The sequence below is a fragment of the Chiloscyllium punctatum genome, chromosome 3 (assembly GCF_047496795.1).
Source record: "Chiloscyllium punctatum isolate Juve2018m chromosome 3, sChiPun1.3, whole genome shotgun sequence".
NCBI lineage: Eukaryota > Metazoa > Chordata > Chondrichthyes > Orectolobiformes > Hemiscylliidae > Chiloscyllium > Chiloscyllium punctatum.
In genome coordinates, this window is record NC_092741.1 from 99208446 (window position 1) to 99227457 (window position 19012).

Genomic DNA, 19012 nt, shown 5'->3' on the forward strand with positions numbered 1-19012 from the left:
TAACACTGCCACCAGAAGAACCTTTGTTTTTAAACATTCGCTCCTTTTCTGGCACTACCTGGTTTCCACTCATTTTGTTGCTGACACTGATCAACTGCTCCTTGCTATCATAATTCCCTTTTTCCATAAAACCTCACCCACCCTAGCTCACTCAGAGCCTTCCCTTAGGTTCCCAAACCACCCTGCCAAACTAGTAACTACCTATAGCACAGCATACCAATAACCTCCTCAGATGCCCAGTTTGGTTCTGCCAGGTCAATTTGGATCCAGATCCCATCACAGCTCAATTCCAAGCAGATTAAATAGCTGCATGCAGAAGAAGTGATAAGGAGAGGATAACTGCCTTTGAGAAGATAGCAACAGACAGAACTCAATAGTTAAGAACTCCAGTAAAGCTGAAATTGACTTTTTTGAATAAAAAGTATTTCAGCAGTCTTGTCAGGAATTTCAAATAGTGGGAATGGAGGTTAGGGCAGTTCAACGTTCCTCCTGCAGAATGTGGAAGGTAAGGGTTACTTGTAGCGTCCCTGCTGACTGCATCTATTGCAAGTCTACCCAACTCCAGCTTCTCAAAAAGCACATTAGGGAACTGGAGCTGGAACTTTAACTTTGAATCAGTTGGGAGGTGGAAGGGGTTATTGACAGGAGTTACAGTGAGGTAGTCACACCTCAGGTAAAAGGAAAACGGTAGATGGGTTACTGTCAGGGGAGGGAAAGGGAACTGGCAGACAGTGCAGGGATCCCCTATGGCCATTCCCCTCAAAAACAAGTATACAGATTTGGATACAGTTGGCGGTGACAACGTACCACGGGTAAGCAACTGGGGACAGGTCTCTGGCAGTCTGTCCCTGTTGCTCAAGAGGGAAGGGGGAAAGAGGATCAGAGCATGAGTCATTGGGGATTCCATAGTTAGAGGGACAGCTTGGTGGTTCTGTGGAAACGAGAGACTCATGGTTGATGCGTTGCCTCCCAGGTGCCAGAGTTCACTATGTCTTTGATTGTGTTTTCAGGCGGAGGGGTGCAGCCCTAAGTCGTGGTCCACATAGGCACAAATGACATAGGTAGGAAAAGGGATGGGGTATTAAAGCAGACATTCAGGGAACTAGGGTAGAAGCTTAGAGAGACAAACAAAAACAAAACACAAACAAAAACAAAAACAAAAACAATCTCTGGTTTGCTGCTGATGCCACATGCTAGCAAAATCAGGAAAAGGGAAAGCGAGTATTTGAACGTGTGGCTGCAGGGATGGTGCAAGAGGGAGGATTTAGGATTCCTGGATAATTAGGGCTAGGTGGGGCTTCTACAAACAGGTTGGTCTTCACCTGAACCATAGGGGTACCAATATCCTGAGTGGAAAATTAGCTAATACTCTTCAGGTGGGTTTAAAACTAATTTTAGTAGGGGGATGCAAACCAAAATTGTAGTTTGAATATATGGGAGGATGAGTTTACTGAAGTCAGAACTAATATTTCAAGATTGCAAGGCGGCACTGGCAAACAAGAAATTGGGGTTTGAAGTGTGTCTGCTTCATTACCAGGAGCATCCAGAATAAGGTGGGTGAACTTGCAGCGTGGGTTGGTACCTGGGACTTCGATGTTGTGGCCACTTCGGAGACATGGATGGACCAGGGACAGGAATGGTTATTGCAGGTTCCGGCATTTAGATGTTTCAGTCAGAACAGAGATAATGGTAAAAGAGCGTGTGGTGTGGTAGTGTTAGATTGAGGACAGTATTACAGTTGCAGAAGGATGTTTGAGACTCCTCTACAGAGGTAATGTGAGCTGAGATTAGAAACAGGAAGGGAGAGGTTACCTGGTTGGGAGTTTTCTATAGGTCTCCAAATAGTTCCAGGGATGTAGGAGAATAGGATAGCAAAGATGATCCTTGTTGGGAGAGAGGGGGTCAGGCTAGTTGTTATGGGGTTTTCAACTTTCCAAATATTGACTGGGAATTCGACAGTTTAAGGACTTTAGATTGGTCACTTCTGTCCTGTGTGTGCAGGTGTGTTTCCTGACAGTATGTAGACAGGCTAATAAGGGGCAAGGCCACATTAGATTTGGTACTGAGTAATGAACCCGGCCAGGTATTAGATTTAGAGGTAGGTGAGCACTTTGGTGATAGTGACCACAATTCGGTTATGTTTACCTTATTGATGGAAAAGGGATAGGTATATACCACAGGGCAAGAGGTACAGCTATGGGAAAGGCAATTACAATGTGATTAGGCAAGATTCAGGATGCATAAGATGGTGAACGAAACTGCAGGGGATGGGCACAACTGAAATGTGGAGCTTATTCAAAAAGGACCAGCTACTCTAGTCAGGTCCTTGATAAGTATGTACCGGTCAAGCAGGGAAGAAGTTGTCAAACACGGGAGCAGTGGTTTACTAAGGAAGTAAAGGGCTTATGTTAGCATGAGATGCGAAGGCTCAGTTAGGGTGCTTGAGAGTTACAAGTTAGCCAGGTAAGACCTAAAGAGAGAACTAAGGAGTGCCAGAAGGGGATATGAGAAGTCATTGACGGATAGGATCAAGAAAAATCCTTGGGCTTTCTATAGCTATATCAGGAATAAAAGAATGTCTAGACTAAGATTAGGGACAATCAAGCAGAGTAGTGGGAAGTTGTGCGTGGAGTCAGGAGATATAGGAGGAGAAGCGTTAAATGAATAGTTTTGGTCAGTATTCACACAAGAAAAAGATAATGTGGTTGAGGAGAATATGGAGATACAGGTTACTAGACCAAATGAAATGGAGGTGCATAAGGAGGAAGTGTTAGCAATTCTGGAAAGTTTAAAAATAGATAACTCCCCTGGGCCATATGGGATTTATCCAAGGATTCTCTGGGAAGCCAGGAGATTGCAGAGCCTTTGGCTTTGATCTTTATGTTGTCGTTGTCTATCGAAATAGTGCCAGAAGACTGGAAGATAGCAAATGTTGCTCCCTTGTTCAAGGGGAGTAGAGTCAACCCTGGTAATTAAGACCTGAGAGTCTACTTTAATCCATTTATTCCTTTCTAGATGATTGTATATCCTCTCTCTTATAGCCTTTTCCAGCATTTCACCCACAACTAATGATAGTCAACACGGTTTTGTGAAGGGTAGGTCGTACCTTACAAACCTTATTGAGTTTTTTTTAAAAGAAGGTGACTAAACAGGTGGATGAGGGTAAAGCCATTGATGTGGAGTATATGAATTTCAATAAGACATTTGATAAGGTTCCCCATTGTAGGCTACTGCACAAAACATGGAGATATGGGATTGAGGGTAATTTTGCGGTGTGGATCAGAACTTGGCTAACTGAAAGACAACAGAGGGTGGTGGTTGATGGAAAATATTCACCCTGGAGTTCAGTTACTAGTGGGATACTGCAAGGATTGTTTTGGGTCCACTGCTGTTTATCATTTTTATAATTGAGGATGAGGATGTAGAAGAATGGGTTAGTAAATTTACGGATTTCACCAAGATCAATACAGTTGTGGATAGTGATGAACGATGTTGTCGGTTACAGAGAGACAAGAGATAAGCTGCACAACTGGGCTGAGGGTTAGCAAATGAAGTTTAATGTGGAAAAGTGAGGTGATTCACTTTTGAAGGAGTAGCAGGAATGCAGACTACTGGGCAAATGGTAAGCTTCTTGATAGAGATCTCTCTGCTCATCTACACTATGTCCAGGTATATAGATCCTTGATAGTTGCCAGTTTGATAGGGTTGTTAAGACGGCATAGAGTATGTTAGCTTTTATTGGTAGATGGATTGAGTTTCAGAACCATGAGATCATGCTGCAGCTGTACAAACTTCTGGCATGGCCACATTTGGAGTATTGCGTACAGTTCTGGTCACCACGTTACAGCTTTGGAAAGGGTTCAGAGGAGATTTATTGGGATGTTGCCTTGTTTTTGTTAGAGAGAAGTTGAGAGGTGACTTAATTGAGACACAAGGTAATCAGAGGGCGAGACAGGTTGGACAGTGAGAGCCTTTTTCCTTGTATGGTGGCTAGCACGAGGGGACGTAGCTTCAAATGGAAGGGTGATAGACATAGAATAGATGTCAAAGGTAGTTTCTTTAGTCAGTAGTAGGGGCATGGAATGCACTGCCTGCAACAGTAGTAGACTCACCAACCTTAAGGGCACTTGAATGGTCATTGGATGTGCATATGGATGAGAATGGAATAGTGCAAGTTAGAAGGGCTTCAGATTGGTTCCACAGGTCAGTGCAGTATTGAGGGCCAAAGGGGCTGTACTGTGCTGTAATGCTCTATGTTCTATGAGGAGGAATTTGGAGGTGAGAATTTGTCAGAAGAAATGTAGTTGCCTTATCCTTTAGTAGGAGGAGTGTTCAGAATTAGGCCAAAAATTAACGTGTGTGAAGTGATACTGCCTTAAAATGCTCTTTTTGCTTATAATTTATGCTGCTGGTATGTGACAAACACTTGCATTATGAAAACAGTCTATTGCCATTAATGTGTAGCAGATACAAAAGTTAATATTTTTTTTAAACAATGCACATGCTTTTGTCTTAGATGTCAGGATGAATTGGGAGAATATCCTACCGAAGCACAAAACTTACCAGTTTTAAAAATGACCAGGTGAAGGGAATCATCTCTGATATAAGAGACTGCTGCAATGTCATGGATTGGAAGTCGGAGGATAATATCTTCACCATCTCGCCACACCAATTTAACATTGTATGCAGACACACTAATCACGGCATCTTGTTCTGATGTTAGTGGTCCTGGAAGCTGATGTGCCCTCTGAAAATTAAGAAAACATTTGTAAATAAATTGGCTTATACTTTAATTGTCCAAGAATAAGTTACTAATCCCCTTATCGGACATGAAAACGACTAACTCGAACTAGTTAACCAAACTAGTTTTGTGAGCAGCTAGCTGAAAATACTTTGCTTTCATAATTTCATCAGATAGGGAGTATAATTTTAGCTTTTTAGATTGCACATAGAAGGTGCTTAGTTTCAAATAAGGCCTAAATAATCATCAACATCATTGTAATAACTTGCCATTTCTCTAATACCTTACAACAACAATGCCCCTGAAGTATTTTATAGCCTAGGATGTTTCTTTGTTTAAAATATAGGCAATACCATAGTATAAGAGAATGCAGCGCCACATAGCAATATACCATTAAAGCAAGGAGGTCAAGTGACCTAGTAATCGGTTACTGTGATGCTAGTCAAGGAATGTGTTAGCTAGGACACTGGCAAAAGCTCCTTATTTCTTGCAAGATACTTTGGAAGTTTAACTATATGGACCTTTATCCATTAGGGATTTAAAATGCCATTCTACAGAAAGGCAACGTGTAGACCTGGTTTTATATGCAGTAACCTTCCCAAATAGAACAATCAAAGCATTACTCACCCTTGCATTATCTAACAAGTGCAGTATCTCGGTTCGACTGGATGGATTCAGGTAACCAGGCACTGACGTGAGTTGCCCTAAATACTACAATAAAGAGAGGACGCTAATCAAGCAATTAATAAATCCATGAAATTTGTTGAATGCAGGCAAATAAAGTACAAATTAGTGGAAGTACACAACAATATTAAATAATCTGTGATTTCTGCATATAAATCACTAAGTAACAATTTTAATAGAAGACTAAATAAGAGCTTACATTTGAAAGACATGAAACATGACAGATCTTAAATAATTTTAGTTAATTATACAGCAATTCCTCAAACTTGCGGTACAGAAGTGTGATGATTCTGCACCTTTAACAAGGTTAGGTTGTCCTTCGTTATTTTTTCAGAGTGGTCATAAAGGTACAGGTTCCAGGAGGTCTCGGGTTGAAGGGTTTTAGGGTCAATTTGATTATAGCTAACAGATACTGCCTCAGGTAAAATACTTTCAAGTTTAAAAAATACTTGTACAATGAAAGGGAGTGGCCAGTTCTCCAAGTTCAGCTTTTCTCTGGTCTGGTTTGAGCAGTCTGCATGCTTTAGGTGGATAGTCAGTCAATCAACTTTGAGGCTACTGGCCCAAGAAATAACTACATGGAAGAAGGGGTTCCATGCTGAATCTCTCTGCCATCTCTCTCTCTCTCTCTCTCCCCCCTGTAAGACCCTGTGTTTGATTTTTATCTTTTGTGCCAAAGGGTGTTTATGGGGTCTCTTGCAAATATGTGGAACAGCATCAATAAATTGGGATAATTTGTTGGGATTTTGGATAGGTTAAGTTATTCGGTATTCTGTTCTTTTTTGTTTGTGTTTCATTCGGTAATCTGGTAAATAAGTACTTTATTTAAAAAAAAACTGGTTTGACCAGCTGCATCACTCCAGGAAATAACAGTTTTACACCTGCTTAAAACAATTCACAAAATTAGGGTCCGGGCTACTTTCTTTAAACATTTTGAGGGGTCTGACTTGGTGTATAACAGACTAAAGGAGGCTTTGCAGGACTTATTCTGTAGCACTGATTTCGGATTAGAGTTTTTGGACTCAAAGGCAGCGAATGGTAGGGGTTAGTATCTTTTGTTCCAGGTGAATTCAGTTGGTTTAAACAGTGCTTGGGATAGTAATGGCTCTTTCAGTCACTAAAGAGTTTTCTAGGGGTAGAAGAAGTGATTTTTGAGGTTTTAGTAAAAGGTGGTTAAGGCCAAGCTGCTGGAATTAGCAGATAAACTGAGGTCGGAGCTGCCTCCTTCTGTAAAGAAATGAGAGATAATTACAACAATAGCTCAATATTTAAGTTTGTTGGAAATGCCATCAGAATCTTTAGAGATGGCTGAAACTCAATTGAAAATGAAGCAACTGGAGTCAGAGGCAAAAGTCAAGGAAAAAGCAACAAAATGAAACGGTTTAAATTATTAAAAGGAAAGGAAAGGAAAGAGAGAAGGAGAAGTTTGAACTTCAGAAATTGGCACTTAAACAGAAAAGGAGAAAGTGAGGACTGCAGATGCTAGAGATCAGAGCTGAAAATGTGTTGCTGGAAAAGCGCAGCAGGTCAGGCAGCATCCAAGGAACAGGAGAATCGACGTTTCTGGCATAAGCCCTTCTTCAGGAAAATCCAACAGAAAAGCCAGCTTAAAAAGGACTAATATGAAGGCTGAAGATAAGCTTAGTGAGGAAGAGAGTCAGGATGAGTAAACCCATGGTAGCCAAAGGCCTGAAGAGAAACTATTTAAATATATTCAAGCACTGCCTAAATTTGAGAAGAAGAACGTGGAAGCCTTTTTCATCTCATTTGAAAAGGTAGCTAAACAAATGTGGTGGCCAATATGTAAACAAAATTTGTAGGTAAAGCTAGTGAGGTAACTGAGGCATATGAGGTGGTGAAGAAAGCCATCTTAAGTGCATATAGGCTACAGACAACATTTTAGGAATCTAAGGAGGGATCTTGGTCAAACCTACATTGAGTTTGAAAGGATCAAACAAAGTAATTTTGATAGGTGGATAAGGACATTAAAAATAGAGCAAACCTATGATGTTCTTAGAGAGATGATTATTTTGGAGGAATTCAAAAATTCACTTCCTGAAGTCGTGAGAACTCATGTGGAAGTGCAGAAAATTAAAATGGCAAGATTAGCAACTAAAATGGCTGATATTTATGAATTGGTCCATAAATCAAAGTTTGGTTTCTACCTCAATTTCAATCCGTGAGATATAGAAATTAGGGAAGAAAGAAATCCTCATGCAGAAAGGAAAAGATGGATCTTAGGGAAAATCATAAGGATAATTTACCACAAAATTTAAAAAAAAAAGAAACCCCTGAAGCAGAAAGAGAAGTTAAAAAACTCTGGTGTTTTCACTGCAATAAAATAGGCCACGTGAAATCAGTGTTGATGGTTCAGGAAAAACACTGGGAAACAGGATAAGCCAGGGAATTTTGTTGGAGTGGTAATAGAAAGCACAGTGGAGGTTCAAAAGCTGCACCAACCAGGTTGGAGGTTGGTTGAGGAGGAAGTGCCAGATCTTCTTAAACCATATACTTGCAAAGGTAAAGTTTATTTGTATCAGCCAGGAGCAGCAGGCAAAGAGCTTGCAATCTTGAAAGATACAGGATCCTCCCAATCTGTGATGTTGAAAGATGAGGAGAGATTACCTCTGAAGGACTATTGCCAGAAAAGTGCCAGTTATGGGAATGAGGTCAGAGTGTCCAGTAAAAAGTGGAGAAATCGTGGTTGGAATACTGGACAAACCGTCAGCTCCAGGAATACAATTTGTCCTTGCTAACGATATAGCAGGGTCACAGGAGTGAACTGTAGTTGAAAGACTAGTGGAAGCTCAGGCAACTGATCTATTACAGGACACTTTCTGGGATCTTTCCTGACATGTTCAGTAACAAAGTCACTGAGTCACCATTTGAAATAGGAGAGATCAGAAAGTACAGATAATAAAGTTGAATTGTAATTAGCAGAGACCCTATCTGATCAGATGGTTTGCATAAGCCAGGAGCAGATAGATGATAAAGCAGACATCTTTAGCTCAGATAAATCAACTGAGTTATAGCAGAAAGATGGACATTTAAAGCAACTATATTAAAAGAAATACACAGAAAAAGAATCCAAATGTATCCCTAAATACTACTATCTTTAAAAAGAAAATCTCTGAATGAGGAAATGGAGACCATCACATATTCAGGCAGATGAGAAATGGGCAAAAGTTCTTAAAAGTCGTATTGCCAGTGGATTTCAAAAGGTGGTGCTGCGAGTAGCGCACGAGCTGCTAGGGGTTACTTAGGGGTGAGAAAAACCAAAGCTAAAATACACAAACATTTTTACTGGCCTGGATTGCATAAGGATGTGGTTGATTTTTGTAACTGGAAAACCACAGGTAGTAATAAAACCCACACCTTTATTACTACTTATTCGAGGAACCTTTTAATTGATTGTGTCTGTTCTCTGTTGTGTTTCATTTGGTAATCTTGTAAACAAATTGTTTTATTTAACACAGTGGTTTGACCAGCTGCTTACACTGCTTTAAACAAGGTTGGGTCAGAACTATTTTCTTGAAATGTTTTGAAATGTTCTGGTTCATAACAGAACTGATTCTTTTCTAGCCCTGCTCCTCCATTGTTCATACATTTTAAATTTAACCAGGTTGATATGGTCAACTGTTTAGGTTTAGATTGTATATAGTTTACAAGAAACAATTCAGCCAGGATTGTTGTTTCCAAATACTGCTCCATAATGCTTCCTAGCTATGATGTCAAAGGCTTTTGTAAGGTCAAAAAGGTGGCTATGTCTAGGGTAGGTTCTTGCATGATAGTTGCAGGAGAAATGCAGAGAAGTGAAAATGTTTATTGTACCCCTCTCTGGCCAAAGGCTGCGCTGCAATTCTGGGAGGCATTCCTCAGCCACAAGGAGATGGTTGAGGAGGATCTTGGCAATGTCTTTTCCAAATGGTTGACAACAGTGAGATTCCCCTGTACTTTTCACAGTCAGACATGTTCTTTTTTTGAAAACGCTCATGACTATGGCATGAGCTCTCCCAGAATGCTATCCTCCTCCCAGAGAAGACAGACAGGGGCATGTAGCTGCAGCAAGAACTCTTTACCTCCACACTCAATGCCTCAGCAGGTCTACCATCTGATCCAGCAGCCTTGTTCTTCTTGAGCTGGCAGATGGACTTCTCTACTTAGTGTGCTGGGATGTTGCTGAGCTTATGGTGTGTCGCATTCAAGGACTCTCAGATCGATGACAGAGCTCTGGTTGAGGTCTCCACGAAATTCTCCCTCTGCATAGCTTCTTTGTCTTTGATAAGAGTCACTCAGTCCTTAGCCAGCAGTGGGGTGGGGCCTTGGATGTTTGATCCATAGGTTGTTTTAGCAACACAGAAAAAATCCTGCACATCATGGTTGTCGGTCATTTGTTGGGCTTCCAGTGCTTTCTCCATCCACCACCTGTTCTTTATGTCGCAGGTTCACGGTTTTACACTCAAATGCCATGCACTTCCAGCTCATTAGTTCTTGGATCTCCTGATCATTTTCGTCAAACTAGTCCTGGTGGTTCCTGTTTAAGTGACTGACTGGTTTTGCAGACAATGATAGCGACCTTGAGGGCAGACCAGAGGCATTTGGAATCTTGCGACCCGGAGTCAGTGAGGACTGCTAGGTTTGTGGAGAGAAACTGGTTGAACGAGGCTCTCTTTTCTGGGTCTGAGAGGGCCTTAACATTGAGTTCTTGCGGCACCACTTCTGTTGTCTCTGCTGTGGCGTGGCTATATTTATGTTAACCCTGGCTCAGATGAAGTGATGTCTCATCCAGTCATCAGTTCCTGGCAATGCACAGATGACTCGAACGGCTTTCTGATCCCTTGTTCTGATAATGGCAAAGTCAAGGTGGGGTCAGCAGTTGGAGCTTGGGTTTTGCCACGTCTTTTTTTTTGTTTGTCACTGTTTGAACAGTGCTGGTGATGAGAACATTATGGTCAGGAGAAGGGCTGGACATCTACTTCCCTACTTTCTCTCTCCCAATTACATCATCCCAGAAATCTGCACTTTTGCTGACCTTGATGCAGAAGTCGCTGAGGATGATTAGTTTGCCCACTGCAAGGACCAGACACAGACTGGTCAAGGCTGAGTAGAATTCCACCTTGCCCTCAGCTGCTGCCTTCAATGTTGGTGCATATGTACCAAATACCATGACAGACCGGTTCTGAGCAAGGATGAGTTGGAATGTCATGTGACGGCCACTTATTCTGCAGAGGCTAAAGTTGGCCCACCAGTTTGTGATGGCACAGTCAAGTCCATGGATGTGGCATTCTTCTTTGGCCTTGTCTTCCCAGAAAGACTGGTCACCACCTTCTCATCTATCCCACTCCACCCTATTACCACCAATGCCCATCTGCATCTATAGCCTTCCCAGATAACATTTCTCCACAGCCCCACCCTATTTATCTCAGTCCCCGTTCCCCGACCCACCCCAACACATTCCAAAATGTTGATTCTCCTGCTCCTAGGATGCTGCCTGACTTGTTGTGCTTTTCCAGTGCCACACTTTTCGACCTTGCTCTGAGGTGTTCTTCACTTGTCTGCTGAATTTCACTTGGGGTGGTGATATCAATATCGCAGTGCCTGAGTTCCCAGGCAATGATGGTGGTGCAGTGTTCCAGCCCATCACTGACAGGACTGTCCATAAGGTTTCTGATGTTCCAGGCCCCGAACTTCATCCTGAGGGCATGGAGAAACCATTGCACATTGACTACCAGTGGCGAGGGGGGGGGGGGTCCAAGACAACTGAAACCAGGCACGACTGAGGAAGACTTCAGACAAATGGTTCAGTGGAGGGGAGCACCGCCTGCTGAGGCAGTGAGAGATCAGAGACGAGACTAGTGGGAGGAAGGAGAGAGGATAAAAAGGATAGCATGGCTGCTACTGTTCTACTTAGTGTGCTGGTCACTTCCACCGATCACAAAATTACTGAACTGGCAGGAATTTATATAAACACTGGGGCTGGGGAGTTATATCTGTGGGAATACTCTGCCAGAGACCTCTCTACCACAGCCTGCCTCAGAACAGACGTTAACAATAACTTCAGAAGTTAGCAACACCATGGAGTCACTGAATTTTATTAAAACTTCACAAATTCAGCCAGTGGAGGAGTGGGATTTCTATTAAAAATTGTTACTTAATGTAAAACAAAGAGCATAAGTGAGTTGGGATGTGCCAACTCCATGCTTCACTGATTATGGCCTTGACAGCCAAGTCCAGACATACTCTTCCCAGTAAATCACTCAAAAGGTAGGTGGTGGTGGTGGATGGTTGTTGAATCAGGTTGGAGACCTGTGACCAGTGGAGTGCCACAAGGATTGGTGCTGGGTCCACGACTTTTTATCATTTACACAAATGATGTGGATGTGACCATAAGAGGTATAGTTAGTAAAGTTTGCAGATGACACCAAAATTGGAGGTGTAGTGGACAGCGAAGATTACCTCATATTATAACTGGACCTGGATCAGATGGGCCAATGGATTGAGAAGAGACAGATGGAGTTCAATTCAGATAAATGCGAAATGCTGCATTTTGGGAAAGCAAATCTTAGCAGGACTTATACACTTAATGGTAAGGTCCGAGGAAGCGCTGCTGAACAAAGAGATCTTGGACAGCAGGTTCATAGCTACTTGAAAGTAGTGACAGGTAGATAGGATAGTGAAGGCAGTGTTTGGTATGCTTTCCTTTATTGGTCAGAGTATTGAGTATAGGAGTAGAGAGGTTGTGTTGAGGCTGTACAGGACATTGGTTAGACCACTGCTGGAATACTGCGTGCAATTCTGGCCTCCTTCCTAGCGGAAAGATGTTGTGAAATTTGAAAGGGTTCAGAAAAGATTTAAGAATGTTGCCAGGGTTGGAGGATTTGAGCTACAGGGAGAGTCTGAACAGGCTGGGGCTGTTTTCCCTGGAGTGTCGGAGACTGAGGAGTGACCTCAGAGGTTTACAAAATCATGAGGGGTATGGATAGGATAAATAGACAAAGTCTTTTCCCTGGGGTAGGGGAGTCCAGAACTAGAGGGCATAGGTTTAAGGTGAGAGGGAAAAGATATAAAAGGGACAACTTTTTCACAGAGGGTGGTACGTGTATGGAATGAGCTGCCAGAGGAAATGATGGAGGCTGGTACAACTGCAACATTTAAAAGGCATTTGGATGGGTGTATGAATAGGAAGGGTTTGGAGGGATATGGGCCAGGTGCTGACAGGTGGGACTAGATTAGGTGGGAATATCTGGTTGGCTTGGACAGGTTGGACCAAAGGGTCTGTTTCCATGTTGTACATTTCCATGGTTCTATGGCAAGGTACCTCTCATCTTCACTAAGAGGGGGTGGACCTAGATCATTTGGGTGGTCAGCACTTCAGAAGCACAGGTTGACATAGGTGTAGCGCCAGTGCTAGTGTTTCACCTTGAACCCAGTTACATGTAATGCGTCTACCTGGGTGCAAACTGCATGATACTCCTCAACCTTGGAAGACTGAGCCAAAAAGTCACTGACACAGTAGTAAGACTGCTAACAAGGCAATGGAGATTTCCTTCTCACTGCAGCACAAAACCCCTCAACCTTAGTTGAATGACTAAGAACAAGGGGGCACACTTAAAATGAAAAGCATGAGGTTTACAGTGGATTTGATGAAAAGCTTTTTCATTCAGTGTGGTGAGGGCTTGGAATAGACTGGGGAGGATAGTCAAGGTGGGAAACCCCTCAACCTTTTTAAAAAATACTTGAATGAATACTTAAAGTGTCATACGTTTAAGGCTAGGGTCTCGCATGGGAATACGGGACTAGTGTGAGTAGCAATACAAAAAATTTGAGGAAAGACATTCTGGCTATTGAGGGAGTGCAGTGTAGGTTCACGAGGTCAATTCCTGGAATGGCAGGATTGCCTTACACGGAAAGACTGAAGCGACTGGGCTTGTATACCCTTGAGTTTAGAAGACTGAGAGGGGATCTGATTGAAACGTATAGGATTATGAAAGGACTGGACACTCTGGCAGGAGGGAACATATTTCCGTTGATGGGGGAGTGCCGAACCAGAGGACACAACTTAAAAATACGGGGTAGACCATTTAGGACAGAGATGAGGAGAAACTACTTCACCCAGAGAGTGGTGGCTGTGTGGAATGCTCTGCCCCAGAGGGCAGTGGAGGCCCAGTCTCTGGATTCATTTAAGAAAGAATTGGATAGAGCTCTTAAAGATAGTGGAGTCAAGGGGTATGGAGATAAGGCTGGAACAGGATACTGATTAGGAATGATCAGCCATGATCATATTGAATGGCGGTGCAGGCTCGAAGGGCAGAATGGCCTACTCCTGCATCTATTGTCTATAAAAAGACTCGATGAGCCAAAAGACCTCTTCTATACTCTGTGAATCTATGAATTAGGAGAAAAAGAGAAAAAAGTGGACAGAATTAATAGAATAGCTGATCTTTACTCATTTGGTGATTCCACATCTTAAATCTAAAAAGCCAGTTTCAACGAACTCCAAACAGCAGAATACACAATAGGTTAATTTATGACTTTAATTCTCCCGGTGTCTGTGTGGGTTTCCTCCGGGTGCTCCGGTTTCCTTCCACAATCCAAAAATGTGCAGGTTAGGTAAATTGCCTGTAGTGTTAGGTGAAGGGGTAAATGTAGGGGAACGGGTCTAGGTGGGTTACAGGTCGGTGTGGACTTGTTGGGCCAAAGGGCCTGTTTCCACACTGGAAGTAATCTAAAAGATCTAAAAAAAAGCTTCAGAGAAGCTATTAGGCTTTGAAACAGTTATGTTCATTGTCATATATGTTCCTTTTGTTCAGTTAAATTTTGTTTTAATTGAATCTTGTAGTCAAAAATCAGGAGCTAAGTGGAAACGCAAGTTGTCACGTCATTAAAGATCAATTTCATGTCAAAAATGTGACAACGCTAGGTTTCCACGGTCAGTGAAGTCAGACTATTTGTACTTATGAAGTGCCTTTAACTGAAAATGCATGATACTCAGCAGGTAAAACGCATCGTAAAAAAAAGATAGCCTTCACCTCAGATACAGGCTAAGATCAGGGAAGACAAAGCATACACTTCATCTCAGCACCACTATAAAAAAATTCCATGGGATAAGAATGCTTGGTAGACAACAACTCCTTTTTGGGACAGATGCCACTAGTCATTTGCAGCAAGTACAGCATGGTGGCTGCAAATTTCAGTAGAGATAATCTCTGCCAGTTTGTCATCCTAAGAAAACTCCTAAGAGACAGCCTGCATGGTTTCCAATTAGATTCCCATCAGTTTTGGGCTTTCACAGCTCTTCTATCCACATTATAAGCTGCCTTCCAAATGTCAGCAGTACGCACATTTGAGTTAACCTGTTGCCACCTCTTCGTACAATCTTTCAAACAGGAGGGAATGGGCCATGCATCCATCTTGCTTCAAGTTCTACCTCACTACACTTTCGGCAGTACATTCACATGATCTGTAAAACTGATTAATTACTCAAATGAGTAACTGGAATGTTAAGTTGCAGAAAAGAATATTTAATTTGCTTATCAATAAGTGGCCACTTTGAGTCAACTGACTTGAAAACAATAGGTCAATTAACATACCTTTTAACCAGGTGGAAAAATATCCAAAACATTTGTCTCCAGAGCCTAAATTGTCAGGCACTCAAAGTCTTCAAGCTCCTTGACAGTTCTACATTCCCATGTATATACATTGAACATTTTTAGACGAGCGTTTAAACGTCAAATCAAACATCCTCCAAACATTGGATCCTGTTTTAAATAGGCTCTTAAACCCCATGCCCCAACACTGCACAGAAGAGCCAGTGTGTTTGGTTCAACACTCCTATATTGACATGCTTTGAGTTGTGCATGTTCAATTAGGCTGAATAAAAAGGAATATAGGTATATTGGTGCTGATGTTTTCCTTAATGCCCCATCACAGGTGTATCAATTTTTTTTAAAAAGTGAAGCTTTTCTTTTGTTGCTCCCCATTTAATCAAGTTTAGTCATAAAACCACATTTTGGGCTCTCAAAATTTCATGTCTTAATCCATCTCACCTCAGTCTAGTAAATGCGACTGAGGCAGCTGTCTAATGAGGCCAGATCTTCCTCAAATCTCGTTCAGAAAATAAAGTTGCACTTCAGGAGTTAGTTCAATTATTTAAAGGTTAGTTTACCTCCATTGGACATTAGAATAATGAAATGCAAATAATCAATGGTAAAAATAAAAAACTTCCTACTCAAGAGTTTAAAAATGGGCAATTAGTCTCCATGACGCCAGCAAATGAGGCACCACTTAAGTGATGACCAGAGTAAATGAGAATATGATACGACAATTTTCAAAATAAAACTCAATAAGCAATCAGAGCCTTTAAACAAAGGAAGGCAGACAGAAAAATGAAAAGACATTCGTTTTTGAAAAATGAAAGCAATGTGCTCAGTAATTCAAAGAGAAAAGTTAAATAGATTGGATGCAGACCCAGATAGACTATTTATATTATGGTTCCTCTTTCTCAGCCCCTCCCAAAAGAAAGTCCATTCATGCAACAGAGCGCAAAAACAGGATGTGCATTAACAATGGGTGGCAATAATTTTAAAAGGCAACACTTGCATCCAAAGGATCACAATATATAGTTGTATCATACAGGTTTCTAAGAAAAAGGATAGCAAATTTAAAAAAGTTACAGCTTATAATGAGAGGGTAGTTTCAGAACTTCAGTTCTACCTTTACTTCCTTTTCAATATAATCATTCAACAGAATCTCTGGTTCAACTCTGTGATCTGGCAAGGCCAGGGTAACTGTATGCAACGGTCTTCGTTCTGTAACCTTTTCTTGTGCCTTCTTATCACGTCCCTTCTCTCCTTTCAGGAAAACACGCTTAAACGGTGACACGATTCCAGGCTACAAATGCAAGCACAGGAGTTTCAGTTTAACATTATTGCAATTCAGTTGTTAAAAACATTGCATAAAACTACATTAAGTTTGCTTGAGGTTATTTAGGCTACCTGGCCTTAAATCAGAAATACAAATTTATTTCTGAGTATTGATAATTTTTAATTTGACAAAATAAAAGGCCATTGCAAATGCAGTTAAGATATAAGCAGACTCTATTCCCAAATTCCAAAATGTAATTCTGCTTTTTGTAAAGTGTTAGCATTTGAATATCTTTTATTAGGTTTTGATTTCTGCTTTTGAATCTAGAGCATTACATTTTTCTGATAATTATATTTGCTTCCAAATTATTCCTTTTAAAGTCTGCAAAGAATTATCAGCATTGTATGACCTGAATCATGATGGCAAGTTATGAACTGGAATACAGTTCATGCTAAAATGTCACAGCACAATTTGGACTGGTAGCAGTCTGCAGCAGAGAATGGAGCTTTTAAGAAAATCTAGATTTTGATCAGGAAGGTTGGTCAGGCAAATGCTTCAGCTAGACGTAACCGCCAAGAAAATGGGACATTAATGTAAAACTGAGCTCAGAGATGCCAAGATGTTCTGAGAAGAACGACTGAGTCATTAGTTAAAGAGTGACAGGAACCACACTGGGAATGAGAATCGGGGAGATGGTGTCCTCCTGGTGATGTCACTAGGCTAGATATTCTGAAGGTCCAGGCTAGATTTTAATTCTTCATAGGACGGGGGTGTTAGCATCACTTGATAGGTCAGCATTTACTGCCCATCCCACACTGCAATGCAGCAAACAATAGTGAGCTGACTTCTTGAATGACTTCCATCTTTGGCTTGTAGGGACACAATACAGGTTAAAAGGTGGAGTTCCAGGATTTTCATTCAGTAAATAGTGAATAAATGGCAATAAGCAAAAGCTTGGGAGGTACCTTGCACGTAGTGGCATTCCTATGCATCTACCACCTTCAAGGCAAAAGTGGCAGAGGCCAAGTGTTTGGAAATTGCTGTCACAGGAGCCTTAGTGAATTACTGCAGTGCATCTTCTACATGGCACACACAGGGCAGTGAACATTGAAGATGGTACATGGCTGGTGTTGAACTTTACTGTTGGAGCTACACTCACCTTGGCAAGCAGAAGTATTGCACTCACTCCACTCGTGATTTGTAAAGCACGTGCAAACTGCGGCAAGTTAGGTGATGAGTTACTAAAGAATTCCTAGCTTCTGACTTGTTCTTATGTCGGAACCAACTTTTACAGTGGTTATAATGAGTCAGTTCCATTCTCACGTGATCTTAAGAAAACAGTGCAATAGCCGTGCCATTGCCTCAGTGCCGGAATCACTTTCTAACCAATACAGGAAAGGAAAGGAAAGTTCACGTTCTACAAATAATGGTCTAAATTCTTCAATCACACGAAACCCAATTCATGCTGAAAAAACGTGTTATAGCAGAACATGACAAACATTTTTGGTAAGGCTAGAGTTGCTTGGGTGAGGTTTGGTGATCATGAATGTGTAACTTCACAAAACGTGCAGATTACAATATAACGAACATTTGAGGCCTTTTTTCGTTCTCACTTAGGGAAATTAATAGTCACCTGGAATGATGCAGAGAGTCATCCACAGCTACAAAGTGCATCCCTCAACTTCTTTGAGGTTTCAACTTGATTTTCAAACTAAAACAAAAAGGTTCGCACCTGAAGTTGGCAGACTCCTCCATCCTCCAAAATCAAGCTACATGACCATCTGAATACTCCCTCTGCCCACTTGCCTGCATGGTTAGATATTTTCTAAATCAACCTATTCAGAGATGTTAGACATCTCTGCAGCAGGTAGGATGTGAATCCAGGCCTTACGGCCTGATACTGCGCTGCCATAAAAGGGCCTCATATGCTTAGGTGATGCTTAATTAGTGATAGGCTGAAACTCCTGCATTGCTAGGAAAAGGAAAAAAACATTTAGCCTGAGCCATACAGTTGAGATCATGTTTCATTTGAAAATGATCCAGGCTGCCAGTTGAGTCTTCAGGGAATGCTATGCTGATGTGCTCTTTTCAAAGGACATTAAAATTGAACACCCACAAAACTCCAAGGTGAAGACAGATTTCTGAAAAACAGCAATTAAATTATTCCACTGACCTGAAGAACGTTTATCCTGCAAATCAACATCATACAAATCTGATTTGGTTATGATCATGTTCTGTTTACAGTACTTGCTAGCGCACAAATTGACTAATGCACTTCTTGCATAACAGTGAGTACACCTCAAAATATCTCATTGGCTGCAAAGTGTTTTGACATCCTGTGGTCACGAAATGCACGATGTAAAATCACAATCATGGTTTCCTGCTCCTTTGGCTCTCAAAGCTATCCAAACACCAGGTAGGACTGTTCAACTGAATGTCAGACATACATTGAAAACATGTAAAAATACAAATTTAATTTCAGACAACATCCCCATGAAACTATTATCCAATTATATAAAGGAATTGTGAACATCAACCCAGTGTGCAATTACCATTTAATAATAGATTGCCAACATGGATCGGATAAATCAATTACTTTGTAAGCCTTTATTTGAATCAGAATTTGCTAACTTTCTGAACTTTCCCAAATCGATGCATTATTCAATCTTGGGATAGTGCAAACACAAGCAATATAAAACCAAAACAATGGTTACAATACAATTA

General features: G+C 41.3%; 1 protein-coding gene across 3 annotated transcripts in view; it reads right to left on the reverse strand.

The window, feature by feature from the left end:
• The window catches only part of ccm2 (CCM2 scaffold protein), a 96373-nt gene that overhangs the window by 33429 nt on the left and 43932 nt on the right, over positions 1-19012 (reverse strand). For all 3 annotated transcript variants that reach the window (XM_072557311.1, XM_072557329.1, XM_072557321.1), the window contains exons 2-4: positions 16139-16315; positions 5369-5452; positions 4564-4747 (exon numbers count right to left, since the gene is read on the reverse strand). In XM_072557311.1, the coding sequence (XP_072413412.1) occupies positions 4564-4747; positions 5369-5452; positions 16139-16315 (445 nt within the window). The remainder of the gene's footprint in view (positions 1-4563; positions 4748-5368; positions 5453-16138; positions 16316-19012) is intronic.